Below are 18,589 nucleotides of genomic sequence, written 5' to 3' on the forward strand. Positions count from 1 at the left end.
ACAGTGTCTTTTTTTTTGTATAGTTAACACTCTACAGAGTGTGTCTTTAGATAGTCCTGTCCTGGTAGTATTTTCAATAGCCACTAACCTTGCCTGGGACAGTATGGAGGTTGTAAATTGGCATGGATTTAAAGCAGGTTCTTGTTGGTGCACAGCACAAATTAATTATATATGGGGATGGTAGTTTTTTCTTTTTCAGTTGTCTCCGATGCAGCTTATACGAAATAATTGCTTGTTCTGTTAACTGGATACCACTGTGTAATTGCAAAGAAAAAAGTTGGCACCTGTTTTGTTGACATTCGGAATGCTTCTAAGTAAATATAACTTTTTTATTAGAAAAAATATATGTTGATTAAGTGTTATAAAAGAAAACTGGGCCAGGCATGATGGCTCACACCTGTAATCCCAGCATTTTGGGAGACTGAGGTAGGAGGATCACTTGACCCCAGCAGTTCAAGACCAGCCTAGGTGACATTGGGGTGACTCTGTCTCTACAAAAAATACAAATCTTAGCCAGGCATGGTGTTATGTGCCTGTAGTCCCAGCCATTTGGGAGGCTGAGGTTAAAGGATAGTTTGAGCACAAAACATGGAGGCTGCGGTGAACTATAATCATGCCACAGCACTTCAACCTGGGTGACAGAACAAGATCTTGTCTCTAAAAAAAAAAAAAAGACTGTAGGATATTGATATTATGGGAGTCTATAAGAAGTTCTGACTTAATTAAGTTTGAAGAAGTGACATTGAAGTGAAACTTGGAGGATGAAAAACTAGCTAGGAACATTCAGGTGAGTGTGACGTGTGACAGAATGAAAAAAAAAAGGAGCAGGGAGGAAATACTAAGCAGAGGACACAGCATTTGCAAGGAATGTTAGATCACGGGAGAGACTGACTGGACATGAACTTATCAAGGAGGTCAGGTATTGAATCCCATCATTCCCATCCCCAACATCTTGCCTGTAAGAAGTTTGATTGCAGGTCTATTTGCACAGAAGGCTATTGGCAGGCCTTCCAAAATGAGCTGAGCAACTTTACCTTGATCCTGGATCTGACCCTCAGCTGTACCAACTGGGAAACTGGGTTTTGGGAGCACACAGAGAATGAGCCTGGTATTGCTGTAGAGCCACTTTATGAGATGGGCATGGTTTAAGATGTGGTGAAAGAGAATAGGAGGGAGAGTAAGCTAATGGGGTTAGAAAAACAGAAATAATCACAGCTAGGAGAACGTGAAAAATGTGGTTTCCTGGAAGCCAAATTCCTGCCGAGGTCACACTCTAGCTCATGGAATTTCCCACTGATTGGAATGCCTTCTGCTTTTCTCCAGCTGAAACATTAGTTCCCCAAGTTTTACTATCAAAGACAGGATAATGACAAAAATATTTATTGATTAAACATAGAAAGCACTGGCAGTCTTTCCAGATGAAGCCAATAGCATATGCTATAGTTCTTATCTTTTTGTGCTTTATTACATTCATGTATTGAATCTATGTATCTGTCACTTTACTTCTACTATTTCAATTAATCTTCAGAACAATTCTATATGGTTGGTATTAGTGTTCCATTATTGGAACGCTAAGCTTGTGGGATTTATTTATATCCTGCTTCTCAAGGTCATCGTCAAGGTCTGATTTTTCACACACAAAAATTGCAACCTCTGGCATAAATGGGTGAATATCCCTCCCTCTTTCCTCTACTGGTGTAAAAATTGTGAGAATCAGAGAGTTTCAGTGATTGGCCAGAGATTACACAGTTAGAAAGTGACAGAGTCAGAATTCACATTTGATTGTCTGACTCCAAAACCTATGTTGTAGTCACTCCAACCCACTGCCTCTAACAGTATAGAGGCATAGTATTCCTAAAAATATATTTTTAGAAGCTTTAACATGTTAAGCTTAGAATTGGAAGCAGTACGTTTTCAATAAATTAATCTCTTAACAGTCCAGTTAAGGGCAAGGAATTTGAAAATGGTATTTTATGTTGAAAATATCCTGAAAAGTTTCCCCTAATCTATGGTTCTATGACATTATTTCAGTTGTTTCAACTTTTAGTAAAAAGAGAACATGGTCAATAAAATGCTGTTTTCTACATGTAACGACCACATTTAGTGATGCTCTTACAGTATTACTCAGGCAAATCAGTAGGACTTGAAGATCATATTTTCCTCCTATTTTAGGAATAAAGTCATAATGATTTTTGGAGGGTATGCATTAGTTTAGAGATGCTGAGGCACAATCATGCTTTATAAAAGTAAATTCTATGAAAAAGTCTTAATGACATGATCAGAGCCATTTCTGTAGTACTTATCTCACACTGTATTTAATTATTAATAGCTTCTATTGTGCTTTACTAATGTATGTTCAAATAATTTCTTATACACCAGCTTTCAGTCAGTGACAAGTAAAAAAATAACACAAATATTTCTTGTACAATGCAATGTGAGACTATTAAATTCTGTTTACTTGGCTAACAGCTAATCTAGTCATAAATATGAAATTAATTAGTCAGAATAGTAAAGGAGCAAAATACACTGAAAGAATAAAATCTATTATACTTAAATAAGTACATGTCATTGGTTGTTTATAACTTGCTTCCCTTATAAACCTATTAATTACTAAAATGCATTCTTACACTAACATGGCAAATATGATTATAATTTTAATTGTTTTTATGGGTAAATAAAAAAACTATTAAAATTAGTGCAAGTTAACTGACCAACCCAAGAATGGTAAATAGCTACTTCAGCATATTTATATTCCTACTTTTTACAGATATGCATAAATGCCATAGAGAAAATGTATTTCACACATGTGCAACAATAATTCCTGTGGCTGCCACATTTTGGTATTGATATACAGATTTCCTTGCTATCTAGTTCTTGATTAAAAAAAATTGTTTAAATAAAAAAATCCTGTGCCAGTTCTGGTGTGAACTAAAATCAATTTATGTAAATCAGCTTTTGTATCAGAAAGCCGGTCCTACTTTGTCCCTTCCAGGTGACAGTTACGTAGTTTATGTCAAGGGTTTAAAATAAGAAAACCCAAAACTGCTTCTTTTCTGAACCTTTACTATCATTTAAAGTAAATTTATCTCCTGAAATCATATGATGCAGAGGTGGAGAGCAATAATTTTGGAGGCTTCCTGGCTAAGTTTGAAACCCAGCCCTGCCACTTACTGACTCTGGGATCTGTAGCAGGCTACATAATTCCCCTGTATCTCATGTTTTTTCATGGTGATGATAGTAGCAATACATATCTCACAGGGTTACTCTGAGAATAAAGTAAATACTAACACCAAGGATACAGAAGAAATTATGTAAATAGTCATTATTTTTGCACAACCTAAGTTTTACTTAATGGCTACTGTATTAAAGTATAATACACATGCAGAAAGATACTCAGAAGTGTTCAGCTTACTGAAATTTCATAAGGTAAGCTAAACAATCCTGTATAGCAAGCATGCAAATTACAAAAGAGAAACTAGTTACACTCAAAGCCCTCATCATGCCCCCTTCTAGCCACTACCCCTAAGGGTAACTAATGTTTTGACTTCCCATTCGTTTCATTAATGGCTATTTTTTAAACGTTGAAATTATAGCAATTGATAAGGGATTTATTGTAGTAGCATTTTGTTTTTTATTTAATATCAATGCTTAAATCTGTTTGCTGATTACTCTTTTAACATATAGGTATATTTTATTTTCTAGGTTAAAAAAGCTCCTTGAACAAGAAAAGGCTTATCAAGCCCGCAAAGAAAAGGAAAATGCTAAACGACTCAATAAACTAAGAGATGAGCTTGTTAAACTCAAGTCCTTTGCACTCATGCTGGTGGATGAAAGACAAATGCACATTGAACAACTTGGCCTGCAAAGCCAGAAAGTACAGGATCTTACTCAGAAGCTGAGGGAAGAAGAAGAAAAGCTCAAAGCCATTACTTCCAAATCCAAAGAAGACAGACAGAAATTGCTCAAGTTAGAAGTGGACTTTGAACACAAGGCTTTGAGGTTTTCTCAAGAGCATGAAGAGATGAACGCTAAACTGGCTAATCAAGAGTCTCACAATAGGCAACTTAGACTCAAGCTGGTTGGCTTAACCCAAAGAATCGAGGAGCTAGAAGAGACCAACAAAAATCTGCAGAAGGCAGAGGAAGAACTTCAGGAATTAAGAGATAAAATTGCCAAAGGAGAATGTGGAAACTCTAGCCTCATGGCAGAAGTGGAAAATCTTCGAAAGCGTGTGCTTGAAATGGAAGGTAAAGATGAGGAGATCACTAAAACTGAATCCCAGTGTAGGGAATTGAGGAAGAAGCTGCAAGAGGAAGAACACCATAGTAAGGAGCTCAAACTTGAAGTTGAGAAGCTACAGAAGAGAATGTCTGAACTAGAGAAATTGGAAGAAGCATTTAGCAAGAGTAAATCTGAGTGCACCCAGCTACATTTAAACCTGGAGAAAGAAAAGAACTTAACCAAAGACCTGCTGAATGAATTGGAGGTGGTCAAGAGTCGAGTTAAAGAATTGGAATGTTCTGAAAGTAGATTGGAAAAGGCTGAATTAAGCCTAAAAGATGATCTTACGAAGTTGAAGTCATTTACCGTGATGCTGGTTGATGAAAGGAAAAATATGATGGAAAAAATAAAGCAGGAAGAGAGAAAAGTGGATGGACTCAATAAAAATTTTAAGGTGGAACAAGGAAAAGTTATGGATGTAACTGAAAAACTAATTGAGGAAAGTAAGAAGCTTTTAAAACTAAAATCTGAAATGGAGGAAAAAGTATACAACTTGACAAGAGAAAGAGATGAGTTGATAGGCAAATTGAAAAGTGAAGAAGAAAAATCCTCTGAATTAAGCTGCAGTGTTGACTTACTAAAGAAGAGACTTGATGGTATAGAGGAAGTGGAAAGAGAAATAACAAGAGGAAGGTCACGAAAAGGGTCTGAGCTCACCTGCCCGGAAGATAATAAGATTAAGGAACTAACACTTGAAATTGAGAGACTGAAGAAACGTCTCCAACAATTGGAAGTGGTCGAAGGGGATTTGATGAAGACAGAAGATGAGTATGATCAGCTGGAACAGAAATTTAGAACTGAGCAGGATAAGGCTAACTTCCTCTCTCAACAACTAGAGGAGATCAAGCACCAAATTGCCAAGAATAAAGCAATAGAGAAGGGTGAGGTTGTGAGCCAGGAAGCTGAACTGAGACACAGATTTCGGTTGGAAGAAGCTAAAAGTCGAGACTTAAAAGCCGAAGTACAAGCTCTTAAAGAGAAGATTCACGAATTAATGAACAAAGAAGATCAGCTTTCTCAGCTCCAGGTAGATTATTCTGTACTTCAACAAAGGTTTATGGAAGAAGAAAATAAGAACAAAAACATGGGGCAGGAGGTCCTCAATCTGACCAAAGAGTTGGAGCTTTCCAAGCGCTACAGCAGAGCTCTTAGGCCCAGTGTGAATGGAAGAAGAATGGTGGATGTTCCTGTGACGTCAACTGGAGTCCAAACTGATGCAGTCAGCAGTGAAGCAACAGAGGAAGAAACGCCAGCTGTATTCATACGGAAATCCTTCCAGGAAGAAAATCATATTATGAGTAATCTTCGGCAGGTGGGATTGAAGAAACCCATGGAAAGATCCTCTGTTCTAGACAGGTATCCTCCAGCAGCAAATGAGCTCACTATGAGAAAGTCTTGGATTCCATGGATGAGAAAGAGGGAAAATGGCCCCTCAATCACTCAGGAGAAAGGGCCCCGAACAAATTCCAGTCCAGGGCACCCAGGAGAGGTAGTCCTTTCACCAAAGCAGGGCCAGCCCCTGCATATTCGAGTGACACCAGACCACCAGAACAGCACTGCGACTTTGGAGATAACGAGCCCGACATCTGAAGAGTTTTTTTCTAGTACCACTGTCATTCCTACCTTAGGGAATCAGAAACCAAGAATAACCATTATCCCATCACCAAACGTTATGCCTCAAAAACAAAAAAGTGGAGATACTACTCTCGGCCCAGAACGAGCCATGTCCCCAGTCACAATTACTACATTTTCCAGAGAGAAGACTCCAGAAAGTGGAAGAGGCACATTCGCAGACAGGTCCACATCTCCTATTCAGATAATGACGGTGTCTACATCAGCAGCACCAGCTGAGATTGCAGTTTCTCCCGAATCCCAGGAAATGCCCATGGGACGGACAATCCTCAAAGTCACCCCAGAAAAACAGACTGTTCCAACTCCAGTACGGAAATACAACTCCAATGCCAATATCATAACCACAGAGGACAATAAAATTCACATTCACTTAGGGTCTCAGTTTAAACGGTCCCCTGGGACTTCAGGTGAAGGAGTCAGTCCAGTTATTACTGTCCGACCAGTAAACGTGACAGCCGAAAAGGAGGTTTCCACCGGCACTGTCCTTCGCTCTCCCAGGAACCACCTCTCCTCACGGCCTGGTGCAAGCAAAGTGACGAGCACTATCACCATAACACCGGTCACAACGTCATCTGCTCGAGGAACCCAGTCAGTGGTGAGTAGAAGAGGCTCCAAAGGGCAGACCCGTGGAGGGAGGGAGACGTGAGTAGTGAGACTACCCCAGCACCCGCAGTAAAACCCAGCCACATGCTTCTCATGCTGCCTGAATCCACCAACAGATGCTTCCCAGAGGACCATCCACACTGAGAACTGAATGTAAAAAGTGACCTAATAGTTTAATAAATTAGGCCAACTTTGAGGGAAAGCTTCACCTATTCATGTAAATTATGGAGAGTGCCATAAAATACTTGCAAAGGTAGCCTCTTTGAAATGGTAACATATAGTAATCAGAAGGCTTAAAATTTGATTTTAATGTTTAAGATACTTTTTTAAATGGAGACAGGAGAAATGGTCTATATGGAGGAAGAATTAAAATTGCTCCTAGGTTATGTTTCCATAAGCTAAAATATTCAATATGCGATTATGTATGGCCACAGTCATATTTTATCCCAAAATGAGATGAGAAGATTTTAATATCAAAAACGTTTTTAAAAGTAAAAGAGAAGTGAGTTTACATGTATAAAAACTGTATTTTATTTAATCATATCTTGCAGAGAGCACATGCTTCATAAATATTTATTTAATAATTAGCTGGGGCTGGGTGCGGTGGCTCATGCCAGTAATCCCAGCACTTTGGGAGGCTGAGGCAGGTGGATTACCTGAGGTCAGGAGTTCAAGACCAGCCTGGCCAATATGGTGAAACCCTGTCTGTACTAAAAATACAAAAATTAGCTGAGCATGGTGGCGGATACCTGTAATCCCAGCTACTCGGGAGGCTAAGGCAGGAGAATCGCTTGAGCCCAGGAGGCGGAGGTTGTGGTGAGCTGAGATTGTGCCATTGCACTCCAGCCTGGGTGACAGAGCAAGACTCCGTCTCAAACAAACAAGCAAACAAACAAACAAACAAACTAGCTGGAAGGCTAAATGAATGATTATTGAAAAGCATGTGCAAAGCACAAAAGCCGGAACTTAAAAATAAATTCTACCAGCCTGGCCAACAGGGCAAAACGTCATCTCTACTAAAAATACAAACAAACAAAAAAAAAAGTAGCTGGGTGTGGTGGTGCACACCTGTAATCCCAGCTACTCTGGGGGCTGAGACACAGGAATCACTGGAACCCAGGAGATGGAGGTTGCAGTGAGCCAGGATCATGCCACTGCACTCCAGCCTGGGTGACAGAGTGAGACCCTGTCTCAAAAAAGTAAATAAATAACTAAATTATAAATTATATTTTTCAAAATACTTCCAGTGATTGTCTTCATTTATTGGTGGCAAATTAGCAAATGTAATTATAGAAGAGCTTGTGGTATTTATATGTTAACTTAAGCTAATAGACTAGAAATTGTGATTTCTAGACCCTGAACAAGTTCTACAGCATAAATTGAAATCTCTTAAGAAAGACCGGACGCTCATAATTTAAATATAGAAACTGTGGCTTATTTTCCTATATTCTTAATATGATTTACTTTAATTTCTTTGCACAAACATAGACTCGAGGCAGCCTCCAAAGTGTGAATTACTAATTGCTTTGCCAGTAAAGCTTTTACTTATTGACTCCTCATGAGCCAAATAGCATTCAGAATTATTCACTGTCCCCAGGTGGTCCAATACTGCTTTTTAGGTAACATAGAGCATAGCTTGGTTGTGTAGGGTTTTACTTCTTTCTGCTGCACTTTATAAAAAGATATTGGAGGTATAAATCATTGTAACTTAGAGCATATTTTCTGCCATAACATTTTCTTACCATTTTTAAGGGTCAGATCAAGGTAGCCCTACCCTCTGTATTGACATTTTTGACTACTGATTAAATCTCACACACAAGTAGCATTTCAAAGCAACTGTCTAAGATTTCTAAGCTCTGAATGGTCCACCTATTTTAAGTATATCAGATCTCATAAAATCAAGGACAACAAAAGGTTTGGAATACTCCTCTTAGAATTTAAACAGTGAGGGTAGTTCATTTGTACATTTATTCATTCAACATTTGTTGAGTGTCAGCTACACTTTAGGCATGGGCTAGATGCTGGGATGCCAAGAGGACTGTAGAAGTTCTTGACTCGGTGGAATAGACAGGTTTGGAACCTACTTAGTGGTTCTATGATAGAGGTATCTACAAAGGAGCCAATGGAGAAGGCTTCACAGAAGTGGAGGTTTAACAGTTAAAGAGGGATTTTCAAGAAGGAAAAGAGAAGGATTTTGTAGACAGAACAGCATGTGCAAAGGCACGACAGTGTGAAGGAGCCTGGTATGCTTGGGGAATGGTGAGCAGTCCCATTGTGCTACTAACAGTTGCGCATGGGGCAAAAAATGCAAGGGCAGAAAATAAGGAAGCAAACTGGGGTTGGATATTGAAGGGAGGCACATACATGTCTTATTATGAAATTGATATTTATAGATTAGATAAAGGGAGCCACTGAAAGGGTGATGATCATGAGAAAAACATTGTTTATGTTTTAGAAAGATGTGTATGGGAAACAGTTTAAAAGATAACTTGGAGGGACAGGGATGCTGTTGCAATTCTCTATCTTAATGATGGAGCAGGCTTGAACTATGGTAGTGAAGATGAGGACAGAGATATAGTGAAGACAGAATCAAAACTATTTCATGACAAATTGAGTGGAGAGGGTGACTCTTGGGTTTCTGATTTGGTTGTCTGGGAGAATAAGATGAGAAACTTTAGGGGGAATAGCTGTTTAGGAGAGAGGATAAGTAATGTTTGGGGCATGTTATATTTAAGATGTCTGGGGAACATCAGAAATGTCCAGTGAGTAGTTGGGAATAAGGATCTGCATTTCTAGAGGGCACTGAAGCCTAGGGATCCCAGGGTTTGAACACTTGGGGTAATAACTAAGGCAATTCTCAGGGTGAATATTAAACATTAAAAGGAGGCTGAGAATGGAACATGGTCACATTTAGAAGGCAGGCAGAGTAGAGAACAAGAAGCCAGCAAGAGATTGAAAAGGGGTCATCAGATATGAGAGGTGAATTGATGAGACTGTCCTAAGAAATCACAGCAAGACAGTGTTAGGAGCACTTTAAAAAGGAGGATGTGGTCAGCAGCGACAATAACATGCAAAGATTCTGAGGTCTTCAGGTGAAAAGAGACTGGCTTCATCTGAAATGGAAGAAAGGAGGGAGCGTAGAGGTAATTTAGGGAGCAGTAGGAGTAAAGTTGCCTGAGTTTTTGCCTGGTGGTCTATATTTATTTCCTCTGTGAAACTGGAGTTAAGGCCATCTTCAGTAAGGGCAGAGGAGGTAAATCAGTGCTTCAGAAGAGAAGCAAGTTTCAAGCAAAGTTGTTTTAAGAGAACAGAAGGGGAGATAATCAGAGTGGATTAGATACAAACTCTAAGTTTCTCACAATTATTTTATCTGGGGAAGGGTCATCTGTGGGTGTTCCTGTGTGGCAAGAGTCCCACTAGTGTTCAGATTAATGGCATATCTAGAGGAAACTCACCAACATCTCCCTTGTATCTACGTATTTTCTCTCTTACAGTCAGGACAAGACGGGTCATCCCAGCGGCCTACACCCACCCGCATTCCTATGTCAAAAGGTATGAAAGCAGGAAAGCCAGTAGTGGCAGCCCCAGGAGCAGGAAATCTGACCAAATTCGAGCCTCGAGCTGAGACTCAGTCTATGAAAATAGAGCTGAAGAAATCTGCAGCCAGCAGCACCACCTCTCTCGGAGGGGGGAAGGGCTGAGGGCAGTGGCTAAGGGGGTATGTTGTGCAGATGCTACTGCTGCCGTGAAAGTGAACCTTCATCTGTTTGTGCCAGCTCTTTACATGTACTAATTTAAGTTTTAAATATTGTGTTTATAAAATAACCAACTAATAACCATGTGTCTTTCCTATTTTGTGCATTTGTTTTGATGCTGGGGAACAAAATTAGCAAAACTATTGCTTGCTGCCTAGAAGCCAGGGCGTGGTTCCAGTTTTGCTTCTAGCAAGTGGACCCATCAATAGACCCATCTGAGCCTGTTTCCTCATCAGTTAGATGTGGGGACTCAATCACATGCTCTTCAAGGCCGGCTCCCATATTTCCTAATTGCAAGCCAAATTTAATGTACCTTGTTCCACAATAATTTTTTATTAAAAAAATCCTATTATAAAATAAGACATACTTTAACTATTGTCATTTGCCTCTTTCACATCATGAATTTGCTTTATGTGCTGGAGAAAACATCACATAGCTATCACAGGGCCTGGACCTTTAAAATTTTGCAAAAACGAAAGGTTCTAAGATGATTTCAGGAAATAATATGAATGTGTAATAAAATGGAAATGAAATATGGAATCCTAAGAACAGAGTTTTACTTATTTGTGTGTGTGTGTGTGTGTATTGTAGAAGTTTTAGCCCCTCCATAAGATTCCCAGAATTTCTTAGGCAATAATTTTAAAATCATTAATGTCAGACTCGTGCTCTATTCAAGTGTACAATTGATTTAAATTGTGGAATAGTTTGAAAAGAGCTGCCAAATGGCCTTTTATAGCTCAGCAGAGATTGTGATGGATAGAAAATAGCAGAAAGTAAATTCTGATACATTAATGCCAAGGGGAAAAATGACATCATGCATATCTTAATTGGATTCAAATATTTTTCTCAATTAAGTATAGACTTGGAAGTGTAAAACCAGTTCATGATTTGGGTGTGTATGTGTGTGTGTGGTGTGGAGAAGTGGATTATTTCTGTCAGTTTTACTCTTGTTTGAATCAGTTTCTTTCATTTTTAGGCATGTTTTAATAAGCATGAAGCAGAGTGTGAATGCAAAATGCCAGGTGTATTTGTGAGATTAACCATGTTAAGGTGGGCTTTGTGTTTCATAGCCACGTAACCACAAACGAGTTCAAGGCTAGTAACCCACAGATTAGCCCACAAGATCTCATGTAGGCTGCACCTTTGCTGACGTTTTTGAGCCAACTGAGTGAACTTTACAAAAATACAACAGCAAAAAGTCACAGATTTTTAGTTTTCCATTTTTGAATTGTGAGTGTTCCAAAATTATGTGGATAGCACCCGTTCTTGATATTTGGGAAAAAGCATACTTCTTTATAAAAAAAGTGTATGATTAGATTTTTATCTCATGATTCAACATGTTTCATGATAACGAAGCTCTTCTCTGAGTTCCTTTCCACACCAGATTTTCTATCGCTTGCAGAACTTGGGCTTGAATTGTATATAGTGGTGGTAGATGTAGATGCCTCCATAGTATTCACATTCACTTTAATCAGATCGCTGTTGCCTACTGCTCATCAGTTCTCAGCATTGTATTACAAAATGTTGAGAAGCCAGGCATGGTGGCTCACGCCTGTAATCCCAGCACTTTGGGAGGCCGAGGTGGGTGGATCACTTGAGGCCAGGAGTTCAAGACCAGCCTGGCCAACATGGCGAAACCCCATCTCTACTAAAAATACAAAAATTAGCCGAATGTGGGGGTGGGCGCCTGTAACCTCAGCTACTCAGGAGGCTGAGGCAGGAGAATCACTTGATCCTGGAGGCAGAGGTTGCAGTGAGCCAAGATCATGCCACTGCACTCCAGCCTGGGTGACAGAGTAAGACTCTGTCTCGAAAAATGAAAAAGGAAAAAAAGAAAATTGAGGAGCCATGTTAAAGACCTGCCATTAGTAATGGGATTTCAAGGTCAAAGGAGAGAGAGACTGGGAAAGAATATTTTATGATTTTGGATAAATTTGAATAAGAGAGATTGCCATTTGGAATACTGACATATTTTTTTACAAGATTTTTCCTCTTTTGTAAAGTGAACATTCCAACCCTTTCAAAAATGAAAACATTCACTGGTTTTACTAATGTGTACCTGACATTTGTGAAGTATTTAGTGTTACTGTACCATAACATATTGTATTTGAGCAAACGAGGGTGTCAGAAGAACCAAACATCGCATTCCTTTTGACTCCACCTGCCATTCTTCAGTGATTTTTATCATAATCTTATTGCCGCTTGCTGCTGTTTTTGCTTTTACCTTCTCATGTCATGCTTATGGTGTTTCTTCCAGGAAGTCCATACCATCTACAGGAGAGTGCTCTGAAGGCTTAACAGTGTGTGTACAGGATGTTTATACATCTAGATATTGGAATAGAGCCACCCACAAAGTACAACTGCTAAAAAAACTTGGCAGAACAACACAGATTTGCTTTTCAGAAATGATAAAGAACAACTACCATGACAGTTTTTCTTTGTAATTTTAGAGCCCACTCTATATTTATTGGATAGCTTTGCTTTAAGCCACATATTAGAAATAAAATCCGCTGGGGATAGGAGGTGGAGAACTAAATGTACCACAAATCCAACTTCCATTTGTGAAGACAGTACTTTTAAGATGCAATTTAATGTGCTTTTGTAGGGGTGAATGGGATTAAAACTTTGCAATATTTTCTCTGTCCTGAAACGTACTGCGTAGTAAAATAAAAGGGGTCTCACTATGGCTGATGTGTACAGCTGCTGCTCAGGCCTCACCCTGAAATCTTGGGACGGTGGGAAGGGTGGGCCATTTCCACAGACTTCAGTGTGTTTGTGCCCTCTAGGGATGTGCAGGACAGGATCTACACAGCTGCAGAGGAGACCCTGGTCTTCACTGCCTGAGAATAATTTTAATGTGCTATTTCAGCACACTATGGTGGTGTCCAGCTTACATGCATGATTCCAGAAATGTTTCGATATGGGACATAGCCCCAAGAGTGTTTATCATTTTTTTACATGTGAGCTATATATCTAGGTCATCTGCTTAAAAGTTATTCAGTTTCTACTGGTGTTTTAATTGTATTTCCAGTGAGGACTGGTTGATGGGTGGCAATCGAGCCCTCTCTAGAGATTTTAGGGTATTCGTTAAGGGTGTACCCAGAGCTCTTACTCGAATGTCTTCAAGAAAGAAGTGAAAAATAGCTTTCATGTGTAGTGTGGGAAGAGTATAATTTCAGAGACATGAAAACAAGTCTAAGAATATGAAATGTAAAAATATTTAAATTTCTCATTCCCCAGATTCAGAATACTGAGGAAAGGGTGAGACTTTCTTGTTGGGAAAAACACAGGGTTATAGATATGAAGAGCACATTTATATTGGAGGCTGGAGGGCAGAGAGAGAGAACAAGTAATGAGGAGATGACCATAGAGAGGATTTCCCAGGAAATAGGAAGATATGATTCCAAAATTTTCCCAACCTAGATAATGTCTCTTTAGGGTCTCATCGTTGATTATTTCTTTGTTCTCTGGTCTTTCCACTTCTCATCTTCACTTGCTATCCTCTGACCTCTCTCATTTTAGCAAAATTCCTCCTTCATCTATGCAGTCCTCTGTAGCTACTGCCCAGTCTCCTTCCATGCCCAGGTGAGCTATTGAGAGAACACTCAACATTTCCTGCCTCCAGTCTCGCACTTCCCATTTATCATTAGTCACTTTTTATTTTTAGTAAAGAAATTAATATACATAGTTCAAATATCAGCCAGAGCTAAAAGACAATGAAAACAGATGTTCCTTACCACTTCCCTGAGCCCTGAGTTTTTTACCCCGGAGAAAATCACTTCCAACTCTTAGCTCTTTCTTCTGGCATTTATCTCCATATTTCTAACTAAAGTGCTTATAGTGTGACTTTTTATTTCTAGATTTTAGATCTCTTTTGTCTTCGCATTATTGTTTTGATGGTTGAAAGTTTAACCTTCTCACTTATCCCTTCTCTTTCCTTTTTCTCATTTTCCCAATATGATTACATCCTCAACTTTTTGATAAATCAGCAGCCACCATTTATATATTTATGTGTTTTGCAGTGCAAATTTAAATATGGTTATCTGGCCAGGCACGATAGCTCACGCCTGTAATCCCAGTGCTCTGGGAGGCTGAGGCAGGTGAATGACTAGAGCTCAGGAGTTTGAGACCAGCCTGGATGACATGGCAAAACCTAGACTGCAGCCTCAAAAATACAAAAAATTAGCTGGGCATGGTGGCACGTCCCTTTAATCCCAGCTACTCAGGAAGCTGAGGTGGGAGGATTGCTTGAGCCTGAGAGGCAGAGGTCGCAGTGAGAGGTAGTGCCACTGCACTCCAACCTGGGTGACAAAGTAAGACCCTGTCTCAAAATAAGTAAATAAAAATAAATAATAAATATTACTATCGGCTGAGCCAAATAGTATACTATGATTATGCTCTCTTTCTCTTACCACATTTCCCCCTTCAGAAGAATAATTGTTTTAATTTTTCATCTGCTTGGTTTTCCATGTATCTATATATATATTTTTCCAAATGCTCCATTAGACTTGCCAAACACCTATCACTAATTTTTCCAAACACTTAAACACACCAGTTTCATATTTTTCCCTGGAGGCCTTCCTAGTTCAGCCCTCTGCTTCCATATTCAGCCTGGACTGGTTGTTTTCTAGGCCTGCTGCACAGCTGTTGCCCTTTTGCCTATGTTGAGTTCTCTGTTTCCCTGATTGGTTATATTTGACTTCTTTTGTCTATTGATCTATCTATTGATCTGCCTATCATCTGTCTGTCTTTATCTATCTATCTATCTATCTATCTATCTATCTATCTATCTATCTATCTATCATCTATCTATCTATCAATCCTCTCTCTCTTTCTCTCTCTCTCTCTTTCTCTTTACATCTTCTAATAGTTTTTAAAGGAAAAAGTCCTCCAGTAACCTTTCTGGGGCAGGCTATACAAATTCTGGGAACAGGTCAGGGGAGGTAAGATGAGAATCTCACAGCTCAAGGTATAAAGTTTTTACTCCCCTGCAATCAGTCTGCTGCCCATTCTTGTGTCTGGGTCCAGAACTTCTTAGGTCAGTTTTTCCAGAAAACAAACCTCTGGTCTCTAGTAAGGGCAAGGGCAGAGTTAGGCTGTGCTCTTTTCCCTCAATGACCAAGATACCTAATCTGCTTTGCTGCTTCTTTCACCTCTTTGCTCTGCTTCAGTTTCTCTTGTTGGCTCCCTATTTTTTTTTTTTTTTTTTTGAGATGGAGTCTTGCTCCGTCGCCCAGGCCGGACTGCAGTGGCTCTATCTTGGCTCACTGCAAGCTCCGCCTCCCGGGTTCACGCCATTCTCCTGCCTCAGCCTCCCGAGTAGCTGGGACTACAGGCGCCCGCTACTGTGCCCGTCTAATTTTTTTTTTTGTATTATTAGTAGAGACGGGGTTTCACCGTGTTAGCCAGGATGGTCTCGATCTCCTGACCTAGTGATCCGCCTGCCTCGGCCTCCCAAAGTGCTGGGATTACAGGCGTAAGCCACCGCGCCCGGCCTTGGCTCCTTATTTTATGTATACACAATAAGGATTGATGTTTCCCACATCTCTATTAAAAGCCATGTTCCTGCTCTACAAGCTGGCTCTGGTTATTTCATCTACACCCAGATGCTGATGACTCCCAAACTTCTATCACCAACTGTGTATCCATCTTTATAGTGTGTATTTCCAAATCTGCTTGTCTAAAAACCATTTTCAATACTGCCCCATCTTCTTCCAAAGCTTCTCCTTCTCTTACTTATTTTTTTTTTTTTTTTTGAGATGGAGTCTTGCTCTGTTGCCCAGGCTGGAGTGCAGTGGCGCAATCTCGGCTCACTGCAAGCTCCACCTCCCGGGTTCACGCCATTCTCCTGCCTCAGCCTCTCCGAGTAGCTGGGACTACAGGCGCCCGCCACCATGCCCGGCTAATTTTTTGTATTTTTAGTAGAGACGGGGTTTCACCGTGGTCTCGATCTCCTGACCTCGTGATCCGCCCACCTCGGCCTGCCAAAGTGCTGGGATTACAAGTGTGAGCCACCACGCCCGGCCTCCTTCTCTTATTATTCTCCATCTCAACAGGGATATCCTAACCCATTCACTCTCCCAAGCTAGAAACCTGGTAGCCATCTGTGCTTCTCCTTCTCCTTCTGCCCTCATTCAGCAAGTCCTGTTTATTCTCTCATTCTAACCCACTAACATCTCTAGCAGCTGACTTCTCTCCATTTCCCCTACCATGGCCTAAATTGAGGGTTTTAACTACTTTTCATCTGGGTTACTCTGATACCCTCCTAATTGGTCTTGTAATCTCCAGCCTCAAAACTCTAGGATTCATTTTACATTCTTGCAGTTTTCCAAAGTGCAAGTTGATCATATCGTATCGTATCATATCATATCATATCAATCATATCATATCATAATCATCTGTATTTGAAAACCCCCGAAAAGTTCCTTATTACTCACAGAATACAATGCTATGTACTTGAGGCACTCTGTGACTGGGCTCTACTTCTCCATTCTTCTGAGCATCTTTCCCTTCCCTTGGCGGGACCCCCACACTCCAGGCTTAAATAATTGCTTGACTGTCAGGCCATGCCACCCTTCCTTGACTTGCTCAATTTGTTCCTTCTCCCTGAATTGCCCTTTCTCCTATTTTTCTTTTAGCGGATGTGTCCTTCTCTGTTCAAAGCCTATTTTATGAATATTGCCTCTTCTAGGAAGATAAACTATTATTTCAGAATCTATCCTGCGGTTTAAAGGCCTGTCCACTGCTGTACAAAGCTTGGCACTCACTGTAGATAAACAAAACTAGCAGCTGAAAAATGGCAGAAAGTTGGGCAAGAAAGAGCTGTTTCTGATTCCTCTCTTTGCAACACAAACCAGTGAGAATGATGTGGAAGGAAATAACGAGTCCTGTGTGAGAACACACAGATAATGAGATGGCAGAATTACAGGAAGTCCAGGTACTGTCATTTTTGGGTGGCGAAAGTTACTTCTATTTCCCTCCAAAGGCACAACAGCAGGTGATGGATGCAAAACAGCCAGGAGTCCTGGACTGGGGAGTTCTCACCTCAGAAGCCACCATGCCTGTGAAGAAAGGGGCCTGAGAGCTTTCTGTGAAGTACAAACACACCATACATGCATGAGTTAACAAATGGCCCTTTCCTCACCCTTTCTGACTCCCCCAGCAGAAAACAAAGGCACTTCAAGAACGAGAAAGTTTCAGGGGTTTGTCTCATGCTCTTCAAGTTCATGAAGGACCCTCAAAATAGGACAGAGAGCCTCTCATTTTAAAGGACCAAACACCACCAAAAAGCAGGATTTAGATTTAGGATAGATATCAGGGTGAATATCCAGAGAAGAAGGGCTGCTGAAAAATGAGCTTGATAGCTGAGAGAACTGAAAACCATGAGACTGGAGCCGTACTCTTTTCTACCACCAAAAGGTTATGTAACCTTTGGCATATCACCCTACCTTGGCCTATGATTTAGCACTGAGCTATAATTTTTTATGATTCTGGCATTCTCCCTTAGAGTCATAATATAATATGCTTCACTATTGTTTAGCAAGCACCTTACAAGATCCTGCTACAATGCTTTTCCTACGATCTAATGATTAATTACTTATCTGGTAAAAGTACTTTTGGCCTGTCTACTTCTGCTAATGCTACATATATGCAAAATCACAGAGCTGGTTAGAACTGAAGTAGACCTTAGAGATCAAGAGGATAATTATCTATTACTAAAGAAGACAAACAGCAACAAACCCTCAAAAAAAAAAAGCCCTGAGGCATACAGATGTCTAATTATCTTATTAATGATAAGGCCAGGACCAAAAATCAGTTCTACAGTTTCTCCCAGTACATTATTCATTATTTCATATGATGAAACTATTTCAAGTGAGTAAAGTGAACATTGATACATAGACTGAAACAGTCATACTCATTGGGTCAAAATAATAATGCTAAATGATTTTGAGCTACTAAGACATCTTTATAGAAACTGTGAAAAAATTCTTACAACAATATTTTAATGAATATTGTTGTCCTCATTTAAAAAGCGCAGTGACCTCAGTTTTCACACGTAATGTTATTTTGCATGCTATTCTGTGACTAGCCATAGACTTAGAACAACCTAGGTATTTACCATCTGTGTTTAAAAGTAGAACCTCAGCATGCTTTGCTCAAATACTTACCTATTTTTCTATTACTTAGTTTTTATTTATAGTTAATGTTATATATGGGAATTAATTCAAATTTGCTTGTATCTGTAAAACAGCAATCTATGCTGGAGATAAGAATTAGCTTGCCAAAAAAGAATTTATCACTTATAACTGTGATTATTG

The 18,589-nt window shown here is 39.8% G+C and overlaps 1 protein-coding gene across 3 annotated transcripts in view; it reads left to right on the forward strand.

Moving 5' to 3' along the window:
* The window catches only part of FILIP1 (filamin A interacting protein 1), a 200,812-nt gene that overhangs the window by 173,192 nt on the left and 9,031 nt on the right, over positions 1-18,589 (forward strand). The window contains exons 5-6 of one of the 3 annotated variants that reach the window (XM_012502824.2): positions 3,703-6,508; positions 10,011-10,068. In XM_012502824.2, coding sequence (XP_012358278.1) covers positions 3,703-6,508; positions 10,011-10,068 — 2,864 coding nt within the window. Of the gene's footprint in view, positions 1-3,702; positions 6,509-10,010; positions 10,818-18,589 lie in introns of those variants that run through there. The other 2 variants (XM_003271129.2, XM_003271130.3) reach the window with 2 other exon arrangements.

Source organism: Nomascus leucogenys, chromosome 3, assembly GCF_006542625.1.
Source record: "Nomascus leucogenys isolate Asia chromosome 3, Asia_NLE_v1, whole genome shotgun sequence".
Classification (NCBI taxonomy): Eukaryota; Metazoa; Chordata; class Mammalia; order Primates; family Hylobatidae; genus Nomascus; species Nomascus leucogenys.